Source organism: Marmota monax, unplaced genomic scaffold (genome assembly GCF_021218885.2).
Source record: "Marmota monax isolate L192 unplaced genomic scaffold, Marmota_monax_Labrador192_F-V1.1 WCK01_AAM20220418_F8-fsc00084, whole genome shotgun sequence".
NCBI classification, from domain to species: Eukaryota; Metazoa; Chordata; class Mammalia; order Rodentia; family Sciuridae; genus Marmota; species Marmota monax.
Window position 1 is genome coordinate 3,136,412 of NW_026694575.1, and position 26,472 is coordinate 3,162,883.

Consider the following 26,472-nt stretch of genomic DNA (forward strand, 5'->3'; position numbering starts at 1 on the left):
TGCTCTTCTTGGCTCATTTTCCTGAGCTTCCCAAATGAACAAGCCAGCAGGCAAGCAATTGCAAAAACCCCAAGATGTAAGGGTGAAGTAGGTGAACCTACGCATGCTGATGAGCTTCTCTCAGCAATTTGGCTGCCAGGAGCTCCCTGCCCTGTGGAAGAGAAGTTGCTGCGGTCCTTCCATGTGGGAGGAGAACTTCTCAACCCAAGGGCAGCTCTGAGTCAGTGCCCACTTTCTACCGGACCTGGCTGCTTCTCCTCGTGGTGTGGGGTGGCTGTGCTTGTCTTCATAGGCCTTCCCCCACGGTGTCCAAAAAACACACGTGATCAGAGTGGGGGCACTGGCCAACTCTTGGGAATGTAAATATGTCACTCTTTTCACCTCTTCTTCACTTCTACCCCAAACTAATGGATCTGGTTTCAGCCTGCTTTATTTATGTGTTCATACATTTAGCAGATGATCATCTTTAGGAAGCTGTTGGGGAGGCGGGGCTGAGTAACATGGACATGATGCCTACCTGCAGGTGGTGATAAGGGCTTCGGAGAAACTGAAACAGGCTGAGAGGTCAGAGCAGGCAGGCTGGGAACACTCAAGAAGATACATGTAGAAGGTTTGATGAGGAACAGAATCAGGCTTGTGAATACTAGCCGGGTGGTAGGGGCAGCGAGTGGTGTGTTCCACATAGATGGCACAGGGAGCAGGAGGACTCTGAAGGTAGGATGACTTGGCATGTTCAAGCAACAGAAATAAAGATGGCCCCACTGGCTGGAGAATGTGGAGTGAGGTGAAGAGTGGCTAGCCACTATCTGAAGTGAGGTGGGAAAAAACAGCTGTGAGCCAGCGTAGACAAGATTTCAGATTTGTTCCATAGTCAATGGGAAGCCACTGGGGGGTGCTAGGCCAGGGGGCAATGGTGTGTCACTCATGTCTATGAGATGCCATTCCAGCCACCATGGAGAAGGAGTGGGGACAATGAAGAGTAGATGGGTTATAGCCATTTTCTGAAATATATAACTATCTATGGAATGAATATGGACTGTTGGAGAAACATCAAACCACCCTTTAATAAAACACATCTGGAACATTTCATTAAAAAAAAAATATATATATATATATATATAATATATATTTGTATTGTGAGCTGGTTTCAATGTGACTTTCTTGGGATGCTCTCATGACACTCATTGCTGACCTTTGACCCCCTCTGTCCTCTCTCCCAGGTCGTCCCATCCCACCTACATCCTCGTCTAGCCTCCTCCCATCTGCTCAGCTGCCTAGCTCCCATAATCCTCCACCAGTTAGCTGCCAGATGCCATTGCTAGACAGCAACACCTCCCATCAGATCATGGACACCAACCCCGATGAGGAATTCTCCCCCAATTCATACCTGCTCAGAGCATGCTCAGGGCCCCAGCAAGCCTCCGGCAGTGGTAAGGAAACTGTGTGGTGTCTGGATGTGTGCTGTTTTGTGCGTGACATTCTTGATCCTCCAGCAAAATGACAACTATGAAACAAGGGCTGTGGAGAAGGTGGGGTGGGGATCATCAAGGTGAAATGCATTTGTCATTCTGTGGCATGACAGTTCCAAGATGCATTCGTTGAAGGTTGCCGTTGCCAAAGAGGCTTTCCTTATCCCGATAGGCTTCGGGCCTCCTTCGCTGGCAGGAATTTGCCTGTGCTTCCATGTGAGAGCATGCTCGTCTCAAAGGTGAAGTGCAGAGAGACAGTGGAATATTGAATTTTGTATTACTGTGATTCTGGTCATAGCCGATTGACCCTGGACGCCCTCACATGCCCAGTTTGTGTGCATCTCAGATTCCTTGTTTTTTGATAGCTGACTTCTGACTTCTTCCTCCTTGCTTGTTTTAGATGATTTTGCGATTAAAATGTGTTCCCTTGACATGAATACTGAATGTCTTGCCAAGTCCAAAGTGTTTGGGGTGTGACCTCTCCTATGACCCTCTGCTTGTGCCACTTCTCTGGAATTTAACAAGCTGATCGTGTGGTACTATGGTGAATATGGCTCGGAATCCATAGTCCTCATTTTGGTTTTCACATTCACAAGAGCAGAGGGACTAGATACAAGGTTCTGCCCCACTTGGAGGATTTTGTGACTCCCGATTTAATTCGCAGTCACAAAATCTGAGGTGGAATTTTTCTGGGACTAGCTGTAGTCAGATCTTATGGACGTTTCTCCTTTTGGTGAAATGTTCTTATGAACACATCAAAGTAGGAGTGGGCCATACCGAGAGTGGGCTCTTCCATAGCCCAAAGAGAGACTGGAAGAAGTGAGTTGCTCTTGAGATTGTCTTCTCAATCAAACTCTCATGACATTCATTACCATATGCCATAGTAAAGAATAGAGAGCTTTCCACTCCAAATATGGTCCTCCATGAGATTGTGTTTTGGCTCTATACATGAGTATAGGCTACCACCAGCCTCAGCCTCTCCAATTTAGGAAGGAACTCCTAAGCACATTTAAGATGATTCATTTTGTGGATGGAATGATGGACTGCTACTTAGGATGGCCCATGCCCTTCTTCAAAGCCAGGCCTGATATATTTAGTAAACTCATATTCTTTTTCCAAAAAAAAAAAAATTACCTAATCAAATCTCTCATCAAATGAGCAATCCATTGTTGATATTATGAAGGCCTTTAATCTACCATAAATCTTTATTAGAACTCATCAGAGCTTCTAGTTTGAGAGAAATGTGATTATGGCACTCTTAAAATGACATTACATCATTGGGGTGATTGGTTTATCATTTGGAGAAGAGACATCAATCATAACTAGCATAACCACACAGTAAATGAATTCAACCTTTCTACCGCGGAACAATGACACTGTAATTGCTCAAAATCAGGCTTAAAATGAAATCGGAAAATGCTCTTTCTTCAAATATGATGTTAACTTAATGGAATATATTATGAAAAATCATGTTTGAGGAAATTCTATATAATTAAAAATATGTGGAAATATATTCCCTTTTTTCTTTCATTGGAACCTGATTTTAGCTACAGAGTCCTTTTTTTTTTTTTTTTTTTTTTTTTGGTGCAGAGATTATGTTGCATTTAATTGAACTACCCTCGCTTATGTTTTGCTGCTTTTTATTTCATACTATGTAATCGTGATGAATATTGTATTATGAAGGACAAGAGGCTTTCGAAATGAGGTGCACCTGCTGATAGCTTTTTAAAAACAGACAATTATTAAGGAGAAAATGAGCTTTTAAAAATTACATCCTTTTATGCATATATGGATACCCAAGCAAAGATGATTTCCATAACGGAGGTCAGTTCATATCTCTGGGCCATCTAGAATGTTTTCTTTGTGATAACACAGTGAGTGACTTCTTTTCTTTTGGACAGTATAGAAGATTGCTAGTTGTTGATTGGGTATTTTGGTTGGCTTTATGCCTAATCAAGACCTCGTTTTGGTGGACACAACAGATCTGTGTGTTCAGAGTCAGACTTATCCATTTTTCATCACTGACACCAATTTGTTCAGTTCACTTAAGACTGATAGTGATTTTAGCTTTAGTATGAGGAGAAAATACCACAGAAAAACGTGAAGGTCCATTTTCTTGCCAAACAAGACCTTGCTGATATGATTTCTTCAACAGAGGGGCAAAGACCCAATTATTCAATACCGTTGTTTTCAGTGAGAACTTACATGACATGGGCATGAGAGCTCTGGCCGACCGACAGTCATTCAAAATTCTTGACTCCGGCTTAGCTAAAATGAGAGCAAATCGAATTTGAGCATGTGTGTGTGCGTGTGTGTGTGTTCTTGTGGAATGGATTTGGGGTCCAGGGCAAATTGGGGATTCTATCAAGATTGGAATGCAGTTGCCATGAATTTAAATTTGACATAAAGGATTGAAAATAGAGTTTGACATAGAAGATGCAGAGTGCAGAGCTAGTGCCTGAGTGTTTGGAATTGAGTTTGATGAAAGGGGCTGAATTTTTCAGGAGATGTCAAAGCATCAACAAAGCACCTATGTGTTTGCATGTGTTACATTTAGCTGGTTAATTACACAGAGTATTTTTAAGTTGATTCCTTGGCAATGACCTTGTATTCTGAAGATCAGGTAGCAGTTGGTCTTTGTCTTTTTCCTAGATGATATGAAACACCTTCTAGCACATTCTGCTCATACATGACAGTAAAATCTATTTCCTGCTCTCCTCTTGTTGTTATTATTTGACATTGGTGAAGCCCATTATTAAGAGAGTCACTGAACATGTTTCCTGCCCATGGAGATGCTTTTTCGGAGACAAACTGGACCTAAAATACGGGCACTGAAATGCTTTTGCCCAACATGAAAGTAACAGCCAAGTTGCACCTTTATGATTTGACCATCATTTTTCTACGACAGTAGCGCCTTCTTTAGTGGACAGTACTAAAACCTCGTCACCTCTGCAGTCAAATTGTGCTAACCTCAATATACACCAACCAAGCAGATGCCCAGGAACAGATAGTGAGACACTTACAAAAAAAAATAAATAAATAAAATGGTCTTTTCCTCCCCCTCAAGCATTTGCTCCCAGGTAGCTGAGCTCCGGCAGGAGGCCCATCTGTATCACCTGCATTCTGACCTTCTGCCAGAGCAGGCTAGCTCTGAAGATGTTTCTTGTATACAGAGGCATAATTTCAAATCCTATGAAATAAGTCATCTGGGAAAAAATCTGGATCTCAGCAGCAGTGTAATGGAGGTTCCTGCAGATGGAAGAATGAGACTGCCTTTCAAATCAGAATAGAGTTTGTACTCTGCTATCAGCATGCAGCATAAAACATACCAGCAGCCACATTATAATCTGAAAGCATTAGCCTCCCTCTCCTCCATAGAAGGGTGAGTTTTCCTTTCCTATAAAGTCTAAATTCACTCGCAACATCAACTCTACACAAGAGACGTAAGCAGGATGCCTCTGCTAAGACCCTTTCTGTAGCTCCTCCGTGGCAAAGATGTCCCAGCCAGAGTTTTAGTTTGTCACTGAGCATGTTAAAGCTGCACCTATCCTTTTTAAAAAGGCAACGACTTGGTTAATTTAAAATGAATATAGTACAACAAAATCAGCATGCCTCAAACTGCCTACAGTTAGTCCAGGAATTCAGTTGCCTAAATTAGTGATTGTCTTTTTTATCTGACATCAGAAAGCCCAAGAATTTTATTCATTCATTCATTCATTTATTCATTTTCTTGCACTACCCTGTATAATTTGTGACAGTTGAAAACAATTGTTTAAAAGAAATTTCTTAAACTGTAATCAGATGACACAAGAAGGGTAAAGGAAAAATCTTGGTGAAAAAAGGATACATACCATACTCATCCACATAAATTCCTGTTCCATTATTTAAGATAGATTTTTTTAAAAAACCTGATTCTAAGCTCCCTAGCAACCAAAGGAAAAAAGGATACAGATAATAAACAAGATGCATAATACTCAAAGATAAAAACAGATCAACTGCTTCAAGGAAATTTTCACAATGATGCCAGAAAGAAATTTCTCATTAAGGAGGTCATGTGTGCACTCCCCGTGACTGCATTCTCAGCAATACACACACAACTTCCTCTCAGATTTCCTATTACTTCCCCTAAGTATTCTATAAAGCATAGTGCACTTTCCGTTTAAAAATAGTTCTGTGAATGCTCAAAAATTACACAGTCCAGGGCTGAGAATATAGCTCAGTTGGTAGAGTGCTTGCCTCGCATGCACAAGGCCTTGGGTTCGATTCCCAGCACCACACACACACACACACACACACACACACACAAGTACACAGACCAAGGACAAAATTTGGTTTGATCCATAGATAACCTTAATTCACTAAAGGACCCTGGGAACTGCATGTCCTATAGGTAATAAGTGATAAATATCATTGCTCATACTACATATTAGAGGAGTTAGAAGACTGAGGCTCAGAGCTGATGGCCTACGTTATACATTTGTCTTGATAGTCCTGTAGAGGTGAGGACTGAGGGTCCGGCATGAAGGTGAAGGTGCCTCTTCTGGATGGTCTCCTTCATGCCCCTCCTGCTACCCATGGGGCTGGACATGGAATGAAAAAGGGAGACAGCCCCGCAGAGGAGGAGGTTTTATAAGTTAATGAAAATTTTATCTGTGTATATCTTAGATCGGAGAAAGAAATTCTCTACATGTTATAAATTGTCTTGGTTTTCTAAGTAGATATGCCCATTGTAATTTGATTTAATTTGGGATTTCCTGAAAAGCTCGCAGCAAATACTATGCATATTAATGATTTCCTTCTCGCTTTTGCATCCCAGAAGTCATTGTACATGGTGGGGTTGTTTAGCCCACCTCTCCCCGTGCTCCTCACTTGAACTTCTTATTCTGCTCTTCATAGTCTATTCTTTGTCCTCGTGCTTCTCTTTATTCTTCAGAGACTCCCACTGCAATGTCCCTGGTGGCAGACTCATAGTAGATGCTCTGAGAGCATTTCTTGAATAAATGAGTGAATGAACATCTCCAATAATCATCTTCCTTTTATTAATTTACTAGTTTTCATCATGTATGATGTGAAAAAAATGGAAAACTGGAGAATTCCAGGGGAAGAGGACAGATTAAATGCCCCAGGAGAGGGGAATATGTTTATTAGGTATATTGAACATACCTGTTTTTCACCTGCTTTCAGGTTCTTAATAGTTCATCTTTAAATGACGAAGTTTGTTACATTTTCAATACATGTCATGACAAGCAATGGCCAAGCCAATACCAACAACCAGGGGAAGCTGAGGAGGATCCCAGGTTGCAGAGGTGGGACCTGGCGGACTGGACTTGACTGGGAGAGAGCACGGTTTTCAGTCTTTGTGTCAGGAAGAGGAAAGCAAATTCCAATATCATTTTCTCCCACAACTTGGATTTTTGTGTACATGTGAGCCTCTGGGTTCCAGATTCTTTGCTAGGCCCCTTGGTTGGCTGAGTCAGAGGCTCAGAGCTACCTGTAAGTTCTTCCTGCTCCCCAGGCAACAGTCTGGCCCAGGCTGCCTCTCCTCTGGAGGGGTTCCCAGCCCACCAGGTGGTGTAGGCCCAGTCCAGAGTGCTGAATCCAATCTGTGGAAGCCACAGAGTCACCCCTCACTCTTGCCCCAAAGCAGAGCCACTCCAGACTTGGCTCTCAGCTCAGGGACCTTCTCCTTTCATGGAAGGTAATTATGCTAAGCACACATATACTTTTCTTTATTTGCTTTTAATTAATCCCCATTGTAGCTCATTGCAGCCACTGTTATCATCATACCCATTTTACAGATGAGAAAATGGTGGCACCAAAAGATTAAGCAACTAGCCAAGATCACCAAGCCAGAAAACCAAGGATTCAAGCTCCAACCCCTTATTGCAGAAGGCATTCTAATTGCAGAGATTTTTCTCTCCTCCTCTCTGTTAATGTTAACCTCCAAATATTCATGAGGTTTACTGAGCTGTAGATTAGACAAAGCATTATATTAAAGGCCATGGAGTATCAGTTTTGAATCATTTTTGAATGCTGACAAAAATATTGAATACACATCACAAAGTACCCTTTACCTCCCCAAACACATATATTCCTGGACTCTTCCCCTAGAGATTCTGATTCAGGAAATTCCAGAAAAGCCCAAAGAATCCTGTTTTCACCCCTCCCTTCAGGTGAGTCTTGTCATTTGACAAGTTTGGGAGGCATTATTAGTGAGATGGGAGAGCTCTACGCTGGCAGCTAAGGACCATGAGTGTGCTACACTCTGTCCCTGATTCACGGTGGGTTTTAGCAGGATTAAGTCATTGGTCCTCCCAGGCCTCCGGAGGTTCCCCTACCTGTCAAGGCTGGCCATTGGCCTGAACCATCTCTAAGCTTCTCCCTTGCTCGGGAGTTCTGTGGTTATAAGTTTTGTGCCTCCAGGCTGCCTCAGAGTTGGCGAGCAGGCATCTTACTCTACCACCTGGACCACTCTTAAAACAGAGCCCGACACGGTCTCACAACGCAGATCCTTGCCCCTCACGTCTAAACAATGACAAGAGTGGTTTGGGATCCTGTGACAATGGGTTGAAGTTGCTGATGGCTACCCCAGTGAGGGAGAAAGCAGAGCCCCACCAACACAGTTCTAGGCTTCCAGAGACCCTCACCCAACTCCTGCACAAAGTCTTCCACCTCAAGAACTGGGATACTTCTCAGGACTCTTTGGATGCTGCTAGATTCCCAGCAATGGAGCAAGTAGACCAGGCCTTTTCCTTCATCTGTGCCTTCTGCAACACATACACAACACGCATGTGCACACATAGACCTACCTACGTGTGTAGTATGTAGGTCTAGCAATTTCCAGCCTAGCTGGTGTTGGGACCACTGTCACTGTGCCAATGAGCACACAGTCAAGATGGACAGGTAATTCCTTTGGAGATGTGCAGCCTGAAAGTGACAGACGGCAGAGAACTGCTCCCCCTCAGCAAATAATCTTGATATTGACAAAAATCCCAGGGTCGATAGGCATTGTGTACATTCTGCCTCTCCATCTCTGTCCCTGGCTTCTTGGTACATACAAAAAGATGTCCTGGGTGTAAAGGGACTGGGAGCTACACATGACATCTTAACAGTTTCCTGCCCTAAAAAATTTTTGCCCAGAACTTCAGCTTCTCGTGAATTCCCTTAAAAATTCCACCTTGTATTCGAACTAGCTTATTGCATACAATTCAGTGGACATTTTAAAACATGGCCCAGTCTCGTTAGGAATGTCTTCATTTTCTGTTAAAACACGGGATATATTATTTTACCAGGGGAAGTTTCATCACACATTGTGACCCCATCCAAGGTAAATCTCTTAGACTTACCCTAAAAGAATAATTAAGAAAACCTATATTCTTAAAAGCGTGGACACTGAAGTCTGTATTACTTGAATCAAAATCATAGCTCAGGTACTTTCCAACACTGTAATCTTTAACAACTTACTTAAACTGTATCTCATATTTATCTGTAAAATAGTAATTTATGTCTGTAACTCTTAAAGTTGTTATGAATATTAAGACATTCTGATGCATCTAAATATCTTGTAAAGATGTTTAGAAAGCTGGAGTCAAGGGAGGGCTAGGTATTATTTACCGCCTTATGATTTTAAAGATTCTTATAATTAATTTTTTATAATTATTCTGTTAAATTGTCACATCATTGTACATGTTTATGGAGTACAGTGTGGTAATTTATTGCATGTATATACTGTGTAATGAGATCTTTTAATTTCACAAACACTGTTCAATCGTGGTAAAATACAGCTCACATGAAATTTGCCATTTTCCCAATTTTTATGGGCTCTAGGGCACTGAGAACCTTGACGTTGTTGTGCGATCATCTCCACCACTCATCTCCTGAACGTTTTTATCTTCCCCAACAGAAACTCAGTATGCATTCACTAGGAGCTCCTTCTGAGCTCCCTCCCCCTCACTCCTGGCCACCATCATTTCATTTCTGTCTCTGTGAATTTGACCATCCCGGTCACCTCATATAAGTGGAAACATGCCATGTTTGTCCCTTATGACTGGCTAATTTCACTTAATGTACTGCCTTCCAGCCCCATCTTTATTGAAACATGGACCAAGAGTCTCCTTCCTTGGAAGCCTGGTTGTACTCCTCTGTTGTATGGACATACCACACTTTGTGTATCCACTCGTCCATGAATGGACACTTGGATTGTTCCCCTTTCTGGCCCTTATAAATAATGCTGCTGTGAACATTCATATACAAATATCTGTTTGACTGTCTCCTTTGGGTTTTGGGGTCACATACCCAGTAGTGAGATCTCTGAATCATAGACTAATTCTACATTTAACTTTTGAAGGAATTGCCACACCATTTCCTAGGTTGACTGCACCCTTTCACATTTTCATCCATTGACTATCTTCTGGAGAGAGAGATCTGCTTAGGACATTCGCCCAGTTTTTAATCAGCTTGTTTACTTCCTGTTGTTCCCATTGAGTTAAAGAGGTTCTTTCCATAATCTGGGGGATCAGTTGCTCACAGATAGGTGATTGGAAAACATCCTGTCCCGTTCCACGGGTTGCCTTTCCATTTTGTTTATGGTGTTCTTTGGCACGTGAGAGTATCTAACGTAGGTGTAGGCCAATTTTTCTATTTTTTTTCTTTCAGTGTCTATGCTTTGGGTGTCATAAGCCAATCCCTTCAAGGGCTTAGTCTATGGGTGCCATTGTTCTAACTATTTTTACAAATGGTAACTCATTTAATCCTCACCACAAGAAAGACAGAAGCTGCCCTTGTTTCTGGGAACCAGCCTGACACTGACAACAAGGTTTTTATGTTGGGAGGAGCTGGGCTGCCACTCACAGCCAGATCACGGTGTTCTGCGGAACACAAACCATCTTCCAGAGCACCAACATTGCACAAGGCCACTCTGACTGTGATGAGGTGAGATCAACTGAAAACAAGAACACTTTGTGATTTTTGCCTAAATATAAGCAAAAGCAAGATAACTGTCATATCACTCCTTTTGTTGGTCCTGTAAAGAAATACCTAAAGTCAGCCAAATTGAAGAGGTTTATTTCAGTTGGAGTTTTGGAGACTGAAATCTGAAGAGCATGGCAAGGGTTCTGGCAGAGCGCCCCCCCCCCCCCCCCGGGCTGCACCACCTCACAGTGAATGGTGTCATGGTGGCAGAACTTGGGATAGGGAAAGAGCAGATGGAAAGACAGGAAGCAGCTCAAGGGGGAGGAGCATCCTGAGGCCACCCACTAGTCCCCACCAGCTCCCAACACATGAGCCCTTAGGGATGCCCTTGAACCATTTCCAAACCACAGGAATATAAAGCAGCCTCCCCCTACCCAGACTAACATGGGTGACTGCATTTTTTTTTTAACCAAGCATACTTTTCTTAGTGTCTTCTGAAAAAGTGCATTGAGATACCAAATCAGAGAGTCATCTCCACTTTCTGACAGCCCCAGATGCAGGAGTGATCATGTTTCTTTGAATGCTCTCTAAAAAAAAAAAAAAAATGCCTAATACAAGCCCTTTTTTACACTCCATACTGAAGGTGACTGCCATTGTATACCTTCTGCCTCCTTGAAATGTTAACAAACTTAATTTGGCCACAGCTGCTCCTTATCCAAGGTATTTTGCTGAAGGATATTGACACCATTATGCTGTGAGTGGTGGTATTATGATCCCCATTGAGCAGATGGGAAAACTGTGCCTCAGAGAGGTTCAGTAACTTATTGAGGGTTGCAGAGTTAATAAGCAGTACAAGGATTTGACCTCTAGAGGTAAGCCTCCAGAAAAAAATAAACCTACAGAAATTTAAGTACATTTTTAAAAGAGAATACTGGAAAAATATGTTGAAGATGTAAAAAAGTAGTCATCAGTTACTACTTGATTCAGGTCTCAGTAGTATTTATAAGGCTTAGCACTGGCAACATGGGATGACGATTTCTGCATTATGTTAGGAGAACTGGTTAAGGAAAGTGTGTGTGTATGTGTGTGTGTGTGGACTGGGCAGGTAGTGGGAAAAAGCTCATCTTCTGCACCTTCTGGAGTGAGAAGTTACTAGATAATGCTTAAAATTGAAAGCACAAGAAATAGCAGCGATGCATGTTATTTATAGAACTGGAGATAAATACCAAAATAATCAGCTAAAAAAAGGTAAATGTGGTTGCTGCTAGGAAGGAAGAAATTGGCGGTGATGGGGAAAGATTGCTATTTCTGAACAGAACATCGTAGAACTAGTTGCTTCTTTAAACTGTGCACATATTTTTTTAAATGAAAAGAAAATATTTTAAAAGAAAGTCCAAGAGACTGGGTATGAAAAATGCTTAATACAATGTTAGCACCCCAGATGACAACTGTCTAATATTCTCAAATATATTTTCATTCAACAAATTTGTATTGATTAGGGGTCGTGTGTTTGCAGTGACATCAGGGGCAGTGAACCTGAATTGTCAAATGCTTGGAGGAGTTTTCCTGAATCTGTAAATTGGTCCCTACCACTGCTATTTATTAGGGAGCCCTGGGGAGTGGCTAGGGCTTTAGCTCTTTATCCCAACACAGCCCAAATCCCAGGCTTAGGATGGGTAAGAGCAGAGGAGACGCCATGACAGTTCTTTGTCCTCATTATTCATCCTGGATCCCTCTAAGCACAGGTCCCATCTTCCCCTGGAGCTCTCCCAGCCAACTGAGCCCAGCCAGAGCTTTCCTTTGCAAAATTGCAGACACTCTTATAGTCTGCCTTATTCAATTTAGCACCTCATTACATCCTGATTTGTAATATTCTCTTGGTGTTTCATGCATATAAGTCACTTGTGTCAACATTAAATTGTCGCCACTTAAAGACAAGGGTCATTTCTTTGGTCTTTTTGAATCACTTAGCAACTGATGCAGGTTGAGATGAGCTTGAGATCCCTGTTGATCTAGCTTGAAAAAGAAAGGAGCAAACTAGGGCAGCAGAAGGTGGGCGCGCCCTGCTGAGCTCCTCTGATGTGGACCTGTTATCTTAGGTCGTCGCCATGTTAGACTGGAGGTCATCTCTGATTGAGGGTGTGAACTTGATCACTTTTACAAGGAGGAGAAGAGGCAGTATAAGGCATAATCAGCAAAGAAGTGTGCTTGTGTAATCTGCCATCTTCCTAGGAAGGGAAGGAAGTGGATCCAAAAGAATAGTTCTCTTCTGAGTTGATGGTGCCTCTGAGATAGTTGCTTCCATTGATAAGTGGTTAACACTAATGTTGGGAACCAGCCTAGGGAAATACACAGGCTTAGTGCCTCTGGTACATCCTAGGGCTTCCCTAATGTGGTATGACAAACTGTGGCTTCAAGCAATGGATAGTTACTTTCTCACAGTTCTAGAGACTACAAGTCTACAACCAAAGTCTTGGCCACACCATGCTCCCTCCAAAGGCTCTAGGGAAGAATCTGTCCTTGCCTCTCCGAGTTTTGGGAGGTTCTTTGCAAACCTTAGCCTTCCTTGGTATGGTATCCCAGCTTCAGTGCCTCCCTTCCTCTTGCCATGGTCTTCCTCTCCCTGAGCATGTTGGTGGGTCTCCAATTCTCTCTTCTGGCAAGAATACCAGTCCTTAGACACAGGGCGCACTCTAATCCAGAATAGATTCATTTGAATTAAGTCTTTCAACCAGGTCACTAAATCCAAATAAGATCCTATTTAGAGGTACCAGGGCTTAGGAATTCAACCTGTCTTTTGTGGACACAGTTCAATCCACAACGGTATCCAATTGACTACTCAGCAGGATAGAGCTAGGAGATGTAGCTTCCCAGTGTCTCCTCAGCTACTGAACCCACCATGCCATCCACAGCACTCACCTTTAAAATTTAAGCTCTTTAAAGACAAGAAGCCTATCTCCCCATAGTCCATTTCATTCTCTGCATTTAGTTGGCACTGAGCACAGCACATAGCAGATGCACAATTAATATTAGTTAAATAAACAAACAAGTCAGTGTGAAGTCCAAAGGAAAAGGGGAGGTATGCAGAGGGTACTTTCCATGTCCAAAGAACAGTCCAAGAAAATAGTAGGCATGAGCCCTGGCTCCCAGGCTGCTTCCCTGATTCTGTAGTAGAAGAGAGAAAGAATAAGGGAGGGGTTTCTAGGTGGTGGAACCCTGCAAACTGGTGGCAAAGAAAGCCAGAAGCAAGCAGAGGAAACCAAGGTAGCTGATATTGAAACTCTAAAATCTGAATAGACCAGTCAAATGTAGAAAAATTATTTTGTGTAATACTTAAAATTCTAGCCCCAGCCCTGCTTTTGATCCCCCCAGGGCCAGCCACAGCCCTCTCTTTTATCATTTTCCATCACATCTTTTGTTTTATGATTTCTGTTCTTTATTGTCCTCATTCCTTCCTGGTGCTTATAAAGCCAGAGATGAGGGGGCAAACCCATCCTAGATACTGAAGCATTTAGGCAGTTATCACTTAAATGCATGTTTTCTGCTAGAGCTGTATTTTAGTGGAAAACAATAATTGTTTCTAAGACAGCATCTTGGAGTTAAACCAATTCTACCAGTGAACACTCAACCATGGGAAGCTCACAATAAAAGCAATGATCAATCGGGTTTTTCCCCTCCTTCTGCTTCAAAGGCAGACTTTGCATCCCTTTGTGTGAAAAAAAAAATATTATTTAGCACTTCAGCAGAATAGCCATGCTCTGTAGAGCAAGACCCCCCAATTTACCTCCTATCCCCTTTTCCCACCCTTCACTCTCGCTGAGGGGTTACAAAGAGGTGTTTGTGTAAGTTGCGGTCTCTCCAGCCCCTACTTTTGAATCTCATCCCTGTCCAACAGTGGACTGTAGGGTGGGGGACAGGACGCCTTTCCCTGGTGCCAGCTCCCCAAATAGTTCCACAATGCATTTGGTGGCATTCACACTTGGCTGGAGCTGCATTTCAGTCTGTTCCGTCTGATTGGATGCTGTTTTCTTCCCGTCTGTGTGAGGGAGCCCTCATTCTCAGCTCCCAAGGTTATTTTCATCTCAATGACCTTTTCTGTCTCCCTGGGGTGCCTCACCCTTCCCCACCCCCTTTCACTCTGCCTCCTTAGGGTGTGTTTTACATGTTGCTCTTTCTGCAGTAACTGTTGCCTTTGATCCATTTCCATCAGAGACTTTGTTGCCATGAATAAGCAGTGAACTTTACCAGTGACTCCCCCTATTTCTCCGTGGTTTCTTCTTAGGGTCCTCTAGCTCCAGTCAAGCAATTTACTTTAAAGAATGGAGAGAGATGGGATGGGACACCATCTAGTTAAGATATTAAGATACTGTGTTTTTTTTTTTTTCCTTTCACTAACCCGTGCACCTTCTCAGGAAGCCTGAAAACTGGTTAGAATATAAGAGACAAGATTTGGTGTGAAAATAATTCACAGGGAGGGAAAAAAGTCATATTGCATTGGGCAGACGTGGCCTTTTCTGCCTCTCTTTATTGATCTCAAATTGCTGAAAGAGTTCAGAAGATAAAAAGGATCTGAGAGACAAAGAAAGAAAATCATGGTGAAGCAAGAAAGAGCCCCGGAGATGGTGAGAGCCAGAGAAGCACTGGAGCCTCATTCTTCCCAGAACTTCTCTGTCACCAGGGCAGTCCCTTGTCCTCTTGGGTTCCCTTTGTTTCCTCTGTAGCATTGTGAGGATTGGGTCCAGATGTTTGGGAAGATCTCTTTCAACTTCAAAATGTCAAGATTCTGAGCAAAGAGTGAGAACAAAACACAAGACATTTACTCTACTCGCTGTCACTGCTGTGATGTTTCTTTATTTGCATTTTTTTGTTGTCCTTGTTTACTTTTTCTTCCTAAGACACGGAGTCTCACTATGTTGCCCAGGCTAGCCTCAAAAGAGCAGCTGGAACTACAGGTGTCCACCACCATGCCCAGCTTCACCTTTCTTTTAAAAACTCAGAAATAATTTTTTTCCTCCCCAAAAGATAGGAAGCTAAAACTAGTGGCCCTTTCTGGATTGGTGATGATGGTGACAATGATGATATTAAATAATAATCATCTTCACTTATGTAGCCTTCTTTGTATTAATGAACACTCTCACATGCTTCATCTCCAGTTGCACACATCTGGCTTTGGACATTCAAGCTGTTAAATTTGTCCTTCTGGTTATTTATTCATATTTATTTTTTTAAGATGGCAACATTGCAAAAGTGAGAGGTTTTATATAAACATTCCTAATTCTATCTTTCTCAAAATAACTACACACCCAGAAATACCTGTCTGCGTTATATATTGTAACCACAAATAGTGAAAGTCAAGCGGAGGCTGCCCATTTTAGATGGGTGTGATTTTTCCACTTAGGTGATTTGCCTGGCTGCGGTTGCATTTGAACCTGTGACTCCAGTTATCCAGCTTGTTGGCCTGGACGATGATTAGGATAATGATGAAGATTTCTCCACTATTGTCACTAATTATCATCTCCTCATTGCTGTGCCATTTCCACACTGAGGAAACATTATCTTGTGCATTATCTATTTACATCCCTTTAAATACACTACAACTACATGGTGGGAAGGATTTAAAGGGTGTTATTATCTCCACTTAACAGATAAGTCATTTGAGGGTCAGAAAATTCAAGTGAATTCCCAACAGGCTCTATTTGGTCTGATGGTCTCAACTCTCAACTATGAAGGGCTCCTTTTATAATCTTCTCCCAGATACACAATGCTGTGTAGGATTGAGATTCATTTACATTGTCACAATTCATTGGCTCATTTTGTGTTCCATGAAGGCAGACTGATAGATTAATCAATCCATTGATAAATAAGCATATTTCAGATCCTTGATTTATTCCAACACACTGAATTAACAGAACATGGGACTCCTTGGACTTATACCCAAAATTTGTTTACAGCTTCATCATGATTCACTTGGTGCCTCTTTAGGGGATCAGTACCTTTTCCAACAATATTTCATCTAATGTCTAATGTCTACTCTCACTAATGAGTTGATTTACCAAGTAAGATTGTAATGGGAAAATTCTTCAGTTCTTTTGCACAATTACTCTTGATTTCTGTGTTCTCCTGGCTGGGCTTCCTGACAAGTTCATAAAGCTAAAAGGAAGGAAAGCTCAAGTCATGAAAGTTTAGATGAGTTTTAGCTGCAGCTACCTGAAAGCAGCTGGTTTTGTTCTGATCTGTGAAGGTTGGTGCTAACACAGTGAGTTTTTGCTATTGTTGTTATTTTTGATATGAGAGACTACAACATGGAAGACTGCCTTGCTGTTGGCTCTGAAGGTAGTGCTCAAAAACTATGGACCATGCACACACTTTGATTGGAAACCCACGGTAGGCCCAGTGGGTCTTGGGCACTTGGCACTCCTGGCTCTAAAAGTCCATCCTTGGACTTGAGCCACATCTGGGACCTTCTGACATTCTCTCTGACCCTGAGGAGTTCTGACCCATCTTGATGGATGGATGGGCTCTTCTGGCCCTAATTTGCCATTTCCTCACTGAAGCACAAGATCAATGTGAGATTCCTTTTTTTTTTTTTTCCAAAATAACTTCTAGGGCTTAATTGGACTGGAGCCTGCCTTGGAAAAGATTCCAACTTTTACACAGTGAAGTTTCCTATGCTGAGTAAATTCTATTTGTATTTCCTTGTATTATTTTGTTATCAGATGCCACAATCCTTTTGCGACAGGAACGTGTCACAGAAATCTACAGATATATTTTTTATTCTAAGATGGCATTGATGGGACTTGATTACACTGTGGACTTAATTGCAACCTTTCAGAGATGGAAAAAAAGAAAACATACATTAAACACACAGGATACTCTTGAAGCTCTCGATTATGGGAGAATGAAATATAAAAATATATTTCTAAGAATGGAGAAAATATGGCACATATATTCTTATAAGCTAAATATACTTCCTTATAAATTTTTGGAAGGTTTATACCCAGCTCATTCCATGCCTAAAGTTGCATGTTTTGATCACTCTGAATCAAACCAGGCTGGTACTCCAGGAAACATTTCCATGACCCACTAACACCAAGCTTTGGACAGGGCCCTAGACAGATGAGTGATTTACCCTCCTGGGGTGCATAACCAAGAACAAGCACTCCTGGTTGTCAAGGTGTAGAACCACAGAAGAGATGGTATGGAGAATCTATATGACAGGGTGTAGCATGTGCCATTCAGAATCTGTCATGCAGCTACTTGGGGATGGGGTGTTTCCATTTTCAAATCCTGGTAAGTTTCAGACGTCAAGCCTAGCAAAAGATCTTGAGGAATACGACCTCAATACGCTCAAGGAAAAGTCAGGCAGTCCTGCCCTGGTTTCTCCTCCATCACAGCTCTGCAAACGCCTGCTCCTAAGAGCTCCAAATCCTGTGCCTTATTCCCTTTTTTATTTGGACTAGCATTACCCTGGGCAAGTTGTTTAATTAACTTCTGTGTTTTACTTCCACCATTTATAACACAGGGATAATTATACTTCAAGATAATGTGTGGGAAAAAAAAATACCTCTCTATTGCACAGTGAGAGGCAGACATGCAAGTTATCATCATTGTTTATTAGTAGTAATGACACCCTACATGGACAGTGGCACCAGTGCTCCCCCACCCATAGAACTCGGAACCCTCATGCAGATTTCCTCATGAAAGCTGATGTGAACTCAGATCTGACTGGAGACTGTGCAGAGGTGCAGCCTTACCTCTTTGCTGGGCTGCTTCTTCTAATATGACTTTTGTCACCCTTCATCAGCACCTGCTGTAAACAGTTAGGATTGGGCTACTCAGATATCCTCCTGGACATAATAAACAGGGGAATTGAAGATGGAATGGTATCTCAGTAGCTGCTCAGGCCAAAGAGTTGGCAGATCATAGAAACTATTCACATTCTTCACATCCGGGGTTTATCCATGTATTTCCATGACCCCACTCCCAACAAAATGGGTCATGACAGTTCCAGGTGGGAGGATACAGGCAGGAAAATGGATCTCAGAGAAGTTAAACTCACACTTTAACTTCCTACATTGTAGCAGAAAGTTCCACTCATAAAACAAGCAGGCCCGTGGATCAAGACCCCTGCTGTGTCCAATTAGACTTCTTTAAAAAGGAACAACCTCTTTAACTTTGTGAGTTTCTGGAGGCTGTTTATCTTTCCTTTTGGCTTATCACAACTCTTAAATTACCTTAGCATATGCTTTGTTGCTAGTATTTTTCTTCCTTTTCTTTGCCACAGGAAACATTGGAAAAGAAAAGGTTTTTTTTATAAGAGGCATTTCAAGATAGTGTTAGAGGGGAAAATGTTGGTTAATGAAATAAAGAAGGGAGTCATTTCCCCAGGCTTTGAAACTATGTAGTAGGACGATCATTCAAGTATGGGATGAACCCTTGAGCAAGATGAGATCTTATGGCAACAGAGGAACTGAATTTGGGGTGTCAGCTTTGAATTCTTATTACCCTCCTTCCTGTACACTGCTTCATACAAATTCAGAATCCAGACAATTATGCTTAGCATGCTGTTGAATGTGGTAAAATCATGCGTTTTTATGTAGTCAGTAATCAAAGTACTGTGGTGTTTGTTTCCATCCATCCCATTGTGCATACGGACTCCCTGAGGAACATGGTGGGGTGGTTCAGCAAAACCAGCATAGTCCTGTGTCCTTCTGCCAAGTCCCTTTCCTACTGCAAGGGCTTTATGAGGTGATCAGTCCCCAGAGAGCAAAAGCTTTGTCTTATTTATTCTTTGTTCCTTATTAAGCCCTATGCCTAGAGCATCAGAAATCACACATAACTATTAGATGGATGGATGGATGGATGACAGATGGAGGGAAGGTATTTAAATTCTTTGGTCTTGGGAGTTTCTGCAGAACACCAATGAAGATACAAAATATAGGGCAATGTTTTCTTTTTTCTTTTTTTTTAAATTTTTTTATTGTTGGTTGTTCAAAATATTACATAGTTCTTGATATATCATATTTCACACTTTGATTCAAGTGGGTTATGAACTCCCATTTTACCCCGTATACAAATTGCAGAATCACATCAGTTACACATCCATTGATTTACATATTGCCATACTAGTGTCTGTTGTATTCTGCTGCCTTTCCTATCCTCTACTATCCCCCATCCCCTCCCCTCTTCTCTCTCTACCCCCTCTACTGTCATTCATTTCTCCCCCTTGTATTATTTTCCCCTTTCCCCTCACTTCCTCTTGTATGAAATTTTGTATAACCCTGAGGGTCTCCTTCCATTTCCATGCAATTTCCCTTCTCTCTCCTTTTCCCTCCCACCTCTCATCCCAGTTTAATGTTAATCTTCTTCTCATGCTCTTCGTCCCTACTCCGTTCTTAGTTACTCTCCTTATATCAAAGAAGACATTTGGCATTTGTTTTTTAGGGATTGGCTAGCTTCACTTAGCATAATCTGCTCTAATGCCATCCATTTCCCTGCAAATTCTATGATTTTGTCATTTTTTAATGCAGAGTAATACTCCATTGTGTATAAAAGGGCAACGTTTTCTTACTTTGAAATCAGGCCAAACCAGTATGTTTAGTAAAAAAATAATGAAATATATTCATTGTACTTAAAGTCTAAGCCTTTATTGTGGCTAAACATGGTATGATTTGGTCGTAGCCTAACACTTCTAACTCCAACTCTTTCTGTTCTCCTTTCTTCCCCTGATTCTGCAGCAAAAACAGACTCCTTTGCATTCTTCAGACATGCACCTTCCCTGTGGGAGCCTTCCACTTCCTACTCCCCCTGCCCAGTCTTTCCCATATCCCCTGTGGAGGACCTGGTCACTCACTCAGCTCAGTGTCACCTTCTCATGCACGTTCCCCATTCACATTTGCTTCCCTCCCCACTTTTTGAAACTTTAACTAAAAGATTGTCTAGCACTTAGTATGTACTTAATAAATACCTGTTCTTTCACAAATCATTATCCACATTTTCCAAATATTCACTGTTACTAAAAGAAATTCTTACACTTTTTCTCCTTCCCACACTCCAATTAGAAAGCAAATGATCTTAAGCCCAAATGCAATGTGAAAATTTCTTTTGTTGCATTGTCCTCAATATCCAAAAAAACTAAGAGATTGTCTCCTCTCTACTCACCCTTGAAAGAGGGAAGGGAGACAGGGAGGAAAGGCTGACCAGACCCAAGAAAGAAAGAGAATGGATAGATGGATGGATGGATAGATAGATGGGTGAGTGGATAGATGAATGGGTGGATGGATGGGTAGATAGATGGATGGGTGGATGGATGGGTAGATGGGTAGATGGGTGGGTGTATCGGTGGATGGATGGATGAATGGATGGCTTGGTGGATGGTAGATGGGTGGGTGGATGTATGGATGGGTAGATGGGTGCATAAATGTAAGCAAAGAAGGAAGGAAAAGGGGAGGGAGAATAAAAGGAAAGGAGAGAGGATAGGTGAAAATAAAAACAAAGGATGGAAGGGAGGACCAAGACTGAAGAAAGGAAGAAAGAAAAGATGGAAGGCAGAATGGATGTGTGGGTGTGGATATAAAAAAATAAGAAAAGAAGAAGAAGAGAGAAGGATCAGAGAAAGGGGAAGGGAGGAGAGAGGAAGATGAAAAAGATGGAATTAAACAAAATTTAAAAGGTTGGGGGAGGTGGTAAGACATCTTAGAGACTTTAATGTACTGGTGTGAATGAAGACCGTTCAAAATAGATGGTCCATTTTTAAAGTTAATGACCAGGCAGCATCTCCCTTCCTTCTCCTCTCCTCTCCCTGACTCCTCCTCCACCTCCTTCCTCTTAGTAGTTTTGGTACTGATCTTAAATGGTGTAGCTTATGGGGACACTGCATTAGGGGCTGACATCCCTGACCGTTTACTGAACCAGGAGCTCTGTTCAAGGCCTCTTAAGTCTGTCACCTGCTCTAGTCAATAAAGGAAATGGGCCTCACTGAGTTTAGCTCAGCTGACCGAATCCACACAACCATCAAATCAAGCACAGCAGCTAGAACCAGAACCACGACTGCCCGATCCCAAAGGCCTTGAACTTCTCACTGCCACATGCTACTTCCTTAAACACTGCTTCTGGTTTCACCTACCACCTACAGGACTTTTGAAATACAGACTGATAGGCCCTATATTAGATATTTGTATTCAACAGATCTGAGTTGGAATCCAAAATTTTGCATTTCCAACAGGTTCCCAGACAATGCCTGCTAGTGCTGGCTTTGGGCCCACATTTTGAGAACAAATCACTAGGTTAAAGCTCAACTCTCATGACCTAGTGTTTATTGGAGGAATGTTAGTAGAGGTTTAAGAAGCTGGAGACCCTTTCAGGTCGATTTCACTAGAATTCATTTCAATTCCCCAGGCACTTATTGAGCATCGCCCGTGGTAGATGTACACTGTACAGTGAATTAGAGACTCCCGCAGCCAGGTGCTTGGCCTTCGGGAGATTGGGCCAGTCAGTGGCCGTGTATACAGGTCTGAGTGTCGAGGAGACAATAAGAGTACAGCACAGGTCTGATGCCCCGATGGACAGTGCTTGACTGGCGCAGGAGGCCCTCCTGACCTGGGTAGGGAGAGTCCTCTCATGTGCTTGCTGCCCCTGCCTGGTACCCTGCTTCACCTAAGTCACTAGCTGGGGTTGGGGTGGTTTCAGAAAACAAGAACAGAGGCCTGGAGAGGTGAAGGAACCTGGTCCTTCTGTGGGGTAGGGCCATTTGAAATGCTACGGGAAAGGCTAGCATGCAGATGTGTCCAGATTCAAGTCATGCTCATGTTTCATGTGGTTTCAAGGGTTCAACGTGCTGAGACTTGACTCTCTGTGTGGCAGTATTGGTGGGACCTTTAAGAAGTGAGGCCTAGTGGGAGGTCATCGGTCACTGAAAGTGTGCTCTTGGAAGAGGTTAATATAGTTCTCATGGGACACCAGTCCTGCTCCAGCTTCATGTCTCACCATGTAACCTGGTCCTCTCACACCCTCCCCAGCCATCGTAATGCCATCTGTCATGAGGCCCTCGCCAGAGCCAAGTGACTCTGCCTTCAATCTCCAGAATTGTGAATTGAATAAACCCCTTTCCTTGATAAAGTTTACCTGGCCTCAAGTATTTCATTCTAGTAAGCAGAAACAGGTATTGACGAGGAGAGGAGAATAGCTAGACATGATGCTGGCATGTGGTTATGAACAGCCTTGTTTGCCTACCATGCTTATAAATGAAAGTCAGAGAATTCTTTAAGAGCATTCATGGTTGAAGCATGGGGCTCCTCAGCAAAATGCACAAATCCTGCTGTTCATTCAGGTATGTGCTCATTTGGTAAATAGTTTTGAAACTATACTGGATGATGGGGGCTATAAAGAGAAGACTACAGCTTGGAGTCTGTCCTCTCCAAAGAGAAATAAAACATTTACAATCTGAAATCCGATCCTAAAATGGGAATGTGCCCTTATTAAAAGGCATGAGGACACAGAACGAAAATCCTGGAACAGCAGAGGGAAAGAGTCTGCAGCTAGGAGAATCGCAGAGGCTCCGTTTGTGATCATTCTGGTAACAGAGTCAAAGACAGGAGGCAAAGCTGTCCCCTTTATCCGCCTCTCGATGCCTTTATGGACATTTTATAGCTGGTCCTCGCATTTCCCTCAAAGAGAGTGGGGATAGAAGCTGGGAGTGGAAACTCCCAGAGCTGTTCCGGAGGAATTGTCCTTAGAATCATGCCTGCTTTATTCTCCCCGTTAAACGTCCAGAAAATAGCCAGCAAGCGCATCTCCCCAGCCTGATTAAAGAGCGCGTGTGCAGGACTCTAAATAATCGCTGCATGAATCTTGATAACCACCAAAATGAGCTTCACTCGGTTGGCCTATGATGGCAGAAAAGCTTCTAATGTTAGGCTCATCACTCCATCATGCTTCAAAGAACGGGAGGCAGAGCCTGCTCCATTCTTCTCTGGCTCCTGATTAATCCACACTTTTAGAATATGAGTAAGAACTGACTGATGAGCTGGTTTAGTTTAGCTTTGTAGGATTTTTTCCCCCAATTTAGCAAGCAATGAGGACCTGTACCATTTCTACTCTTTCATTTGCCTCTTAAGTCTCATTTGTGTCATTAGCTGAACTGATGCAGCCCTTGGTTTTTTCTTTTTTTTTTTTCCTTCTTTCTCCTGCTCAGAATTCTGTAACTTGTCCTTCTCCTGTAATTATAAAGTGCTCAGAGCTAGGACAGACCTGGTAAACTTTGCTTTTCAGCACAAAAACAATATTAGCTAAAGGGCTGGTTGTAATACAGATGCTCACAAAAGTAGTGGGGGAAATCAGGTCTTAAAAAGATTTATAAACCCCATTCCACATTATATTCGTCATCTTCCTTTCTTGCTGTAAACTCTCAAGAATTCGGGTACGAATGCTATTTACAATGGTCCCTGTCAGGAGATGTTGAATACAGATTTATCTGCCTGCCAGGTCACAATTACCTCTAAAACCTAAATGAAATGAAAGAGGAGAAACCACATTCTTCCCAGTAATGGCATATTCCAGAAACAGTCTTCTTGGCACCTATGTTCTCAGCTGCTTTTGTGAGAGCTGCCTCGGGTTAGTCCAAGCATCCTTATTTTATAAGCAAGATATATAGATACGTAGAGAGATAGATGTGCAGATCGACAGCTTAGGGGTATAGATATGGGTAGGATGGTGTGCAGAGAGAAAAAACAGAGGTAGTGAAACAAAATTGATAAGTCTGAAAAATTCCTTAGGGATTTGAGTCTTTTTGGTGTTTGTCTTCAGCTGCTGGGCACTTGGCTCCACCCTAAACACTGGAAGTTGATCAGATTACTAATTCTAGCCCTTTCCTAGTGGGAGTGTGATTGGAGAGACTGGGATGCATACACAGAACACAGGACACTCCCATCCCTGTTCATTGGGTCATCTTCCAAGAGCCCTTCTCCATAGCATTATTTAGGACCCCTTAGATGACCTAGCCCTACTGAAATGTGCTTCCTCTCATCAAACTCACTTTCAGATGACCCAACAAAGAGAACCCACCAAACCGTGTTCTCAACGTTAGGTATCCAGAGACCACCAGCAGTGGCAGCAGCAGCAACAGGAGAGAATCTTTTGGGAATGCAAATATCTAAAATACCTAGCCCCTCCTCTTCCCTTCCTTCTCCAGACCTGGGGAATCAGAAACTCCAAGGGTGGGGCCTGGCAATCAGTGCTTAACAAGCCCTCAGGGAGATTCCACCATATGCTGTAGTTTAAGAATCATTGATCCAGCAGCTTGGATCTGCCTAGCTATTCCTTTAAGCTGCGGTTGGCAACCTAAGCTACACATTAGAACACCCAGAGAAATTGAGAAGGCAGATGCCTGGGTGCCCCTCATAGGGCCAGAGGGCAGCCTGAGCTCCAGGGTGTTCAGAAGCTCCCCAGATGCTCTTAAGAGAAAGTTCACGTGGAAGCAGGTGCCTGATGAGCTAGAAGGGAAACTGAAGATGTGCAAAGGGTGAGCTGATGATTGCAAGACCAAAAGTGAGGAGACTGTCACCTAAGGCTGAGTCACTGGGGACAGGAGATGACCAAGACTCTGGCAGAAAAGAAACTACAGAACCTGCACACTGATGATGTGGAGGCAAAAACTGAGGGAGGAGTCAAAGATGGCTCTGGGTCCTTGAGCATGGCTAGAATGGAGAGACCCTCTCTTCTCAGGAGAAGCAAGGTTGCAGTTTTGGACAGAAGGAGATTTTTGCTGGGAGGTAGAAAGAAAATAAAATTTACTGAAAGGTTATGGATGGCCAGATGGTGATGCCCAGCAGGCAGCTGAAAGTTTGGATCTGAACTTCAGGGAGGACAGACAGGAGGGAGGAAAAAAAGAGTGAAAGAAAAAAAAAAGAAATGAAGGGAAGGAAGGAGAAGAGACAATGAGAAATGCTGAGATAAACCAAGAGACACCATCTGCAGTCAGTGGGGAGAGCGTCCTTGCTGAGAGCAGTGGATTGGCTGATGGAAGAGAGGTCTGAGGACAGAGCCCCCAGCAAGGCCTACATGTTCTGGAGAAAAAATAGGAGAAAGCTGAAGGAGCAAGTGTCAGAAGAGTCACCACAGATGTGCTACATTGTCAAAGCTAAGGGAGGAAATGGGTTGGGGGGAGGGGCACAGAAGACATCACATCAGGGCCAGCAGTCTCAAATGCTGGAAACAGGAAAGGAAGGGAAGGTATCTCAGGGAAGGAGAAGGTTTGCAGACTCAGAACAATAACAATAATTATCACTCATGCACCAGACTCAGGGCTCTGCTTTATATGAACTCAACAAGGACCCTTAATGTATTAGGGTTACCCAATTTGCAGGTGAGGAAACAGAGGCACAGAGGTGTTGATTATCTTGCCCAAGGTTACACGGGGAATAATGGCAGGGCCTGGAGCACACTCAAGCAGTCTAGCTCCTGAGGGTCATCTAAACTTCCTGCAGAAACCAGCACCACCATTTGGAGGGTAGTCCTTAGTGGGTGGAAAGCCCAGCAAGAGCCGCAAGTGTCTGAAAACATCTCCCATGTGGTTCCAGAGATTGCTCCACTCTGAGAGCAGAGGCCCCGTGCTGGGAGACACTTGCTGGGCAAATGAGCAGGTGCCTATCAGGATACAGAGAAAATACTACACCAGATTCTGACAAAAAGTTGACATTTGAACAAAGAGAATTAAATAAAAGAGAGTATGTTAAATTAATTTGAGAGGTCTTGTTTAAATCCACTCATGCAAAAGCATTCTCAATTAAGGCTTTGATCCTACCCTTGGCTCAACTCCCTGAGCTTAGCTAGCACAGCAGCTCGGAGAACATTCTGGAAGATGCCAGGAGAAATTCATTTCACACCTGAAATGATTAGACCTCATATCGTTTCCTACAGTATCATTTCATCTGTGCTGTCAACCCACTAAAACAAGAAGTTGGGGTGGGAGTAGGAAGGAAAGGTAGATCAGTCTGGAAACATCCCGCCAAAGCCAACGTCCCACCTGGGTAGGAGGGGAGGCCCTAGATGTGAGTGGAGGTGAGCCGTGAAGAGGCTCTGGGGCTTCTCTTGTGCA

General features: G+C 42.8%; 1 protein-coding gene across 15 annotated transcripts in view; it reads left to right on the forward strand.

Annotated features, from left to right (window-relative positions):
• Tenm2 (teneurin transmembrane protein 2) overlaps nt 1-26,472 on the forward strand; it is a 1,244,871-nt gene that overhangs the window by 905,881 nt on the left and 312,518 nt on the right. For all 15 annotated transcript variants that reach the window (XM_058571810.1, XM_058571809.1, XM_058571811.1 and 12 more), the window contains one exon: nt 1,221-1,430. In XM_058571810.1, the coding sequence (XP_058427793.1) occupies nt 1,221-1,430 (210 nt within the window). The remainder of the gene's footprint in view (nt 1-1,220; nt 1,431-26,472) is intronic.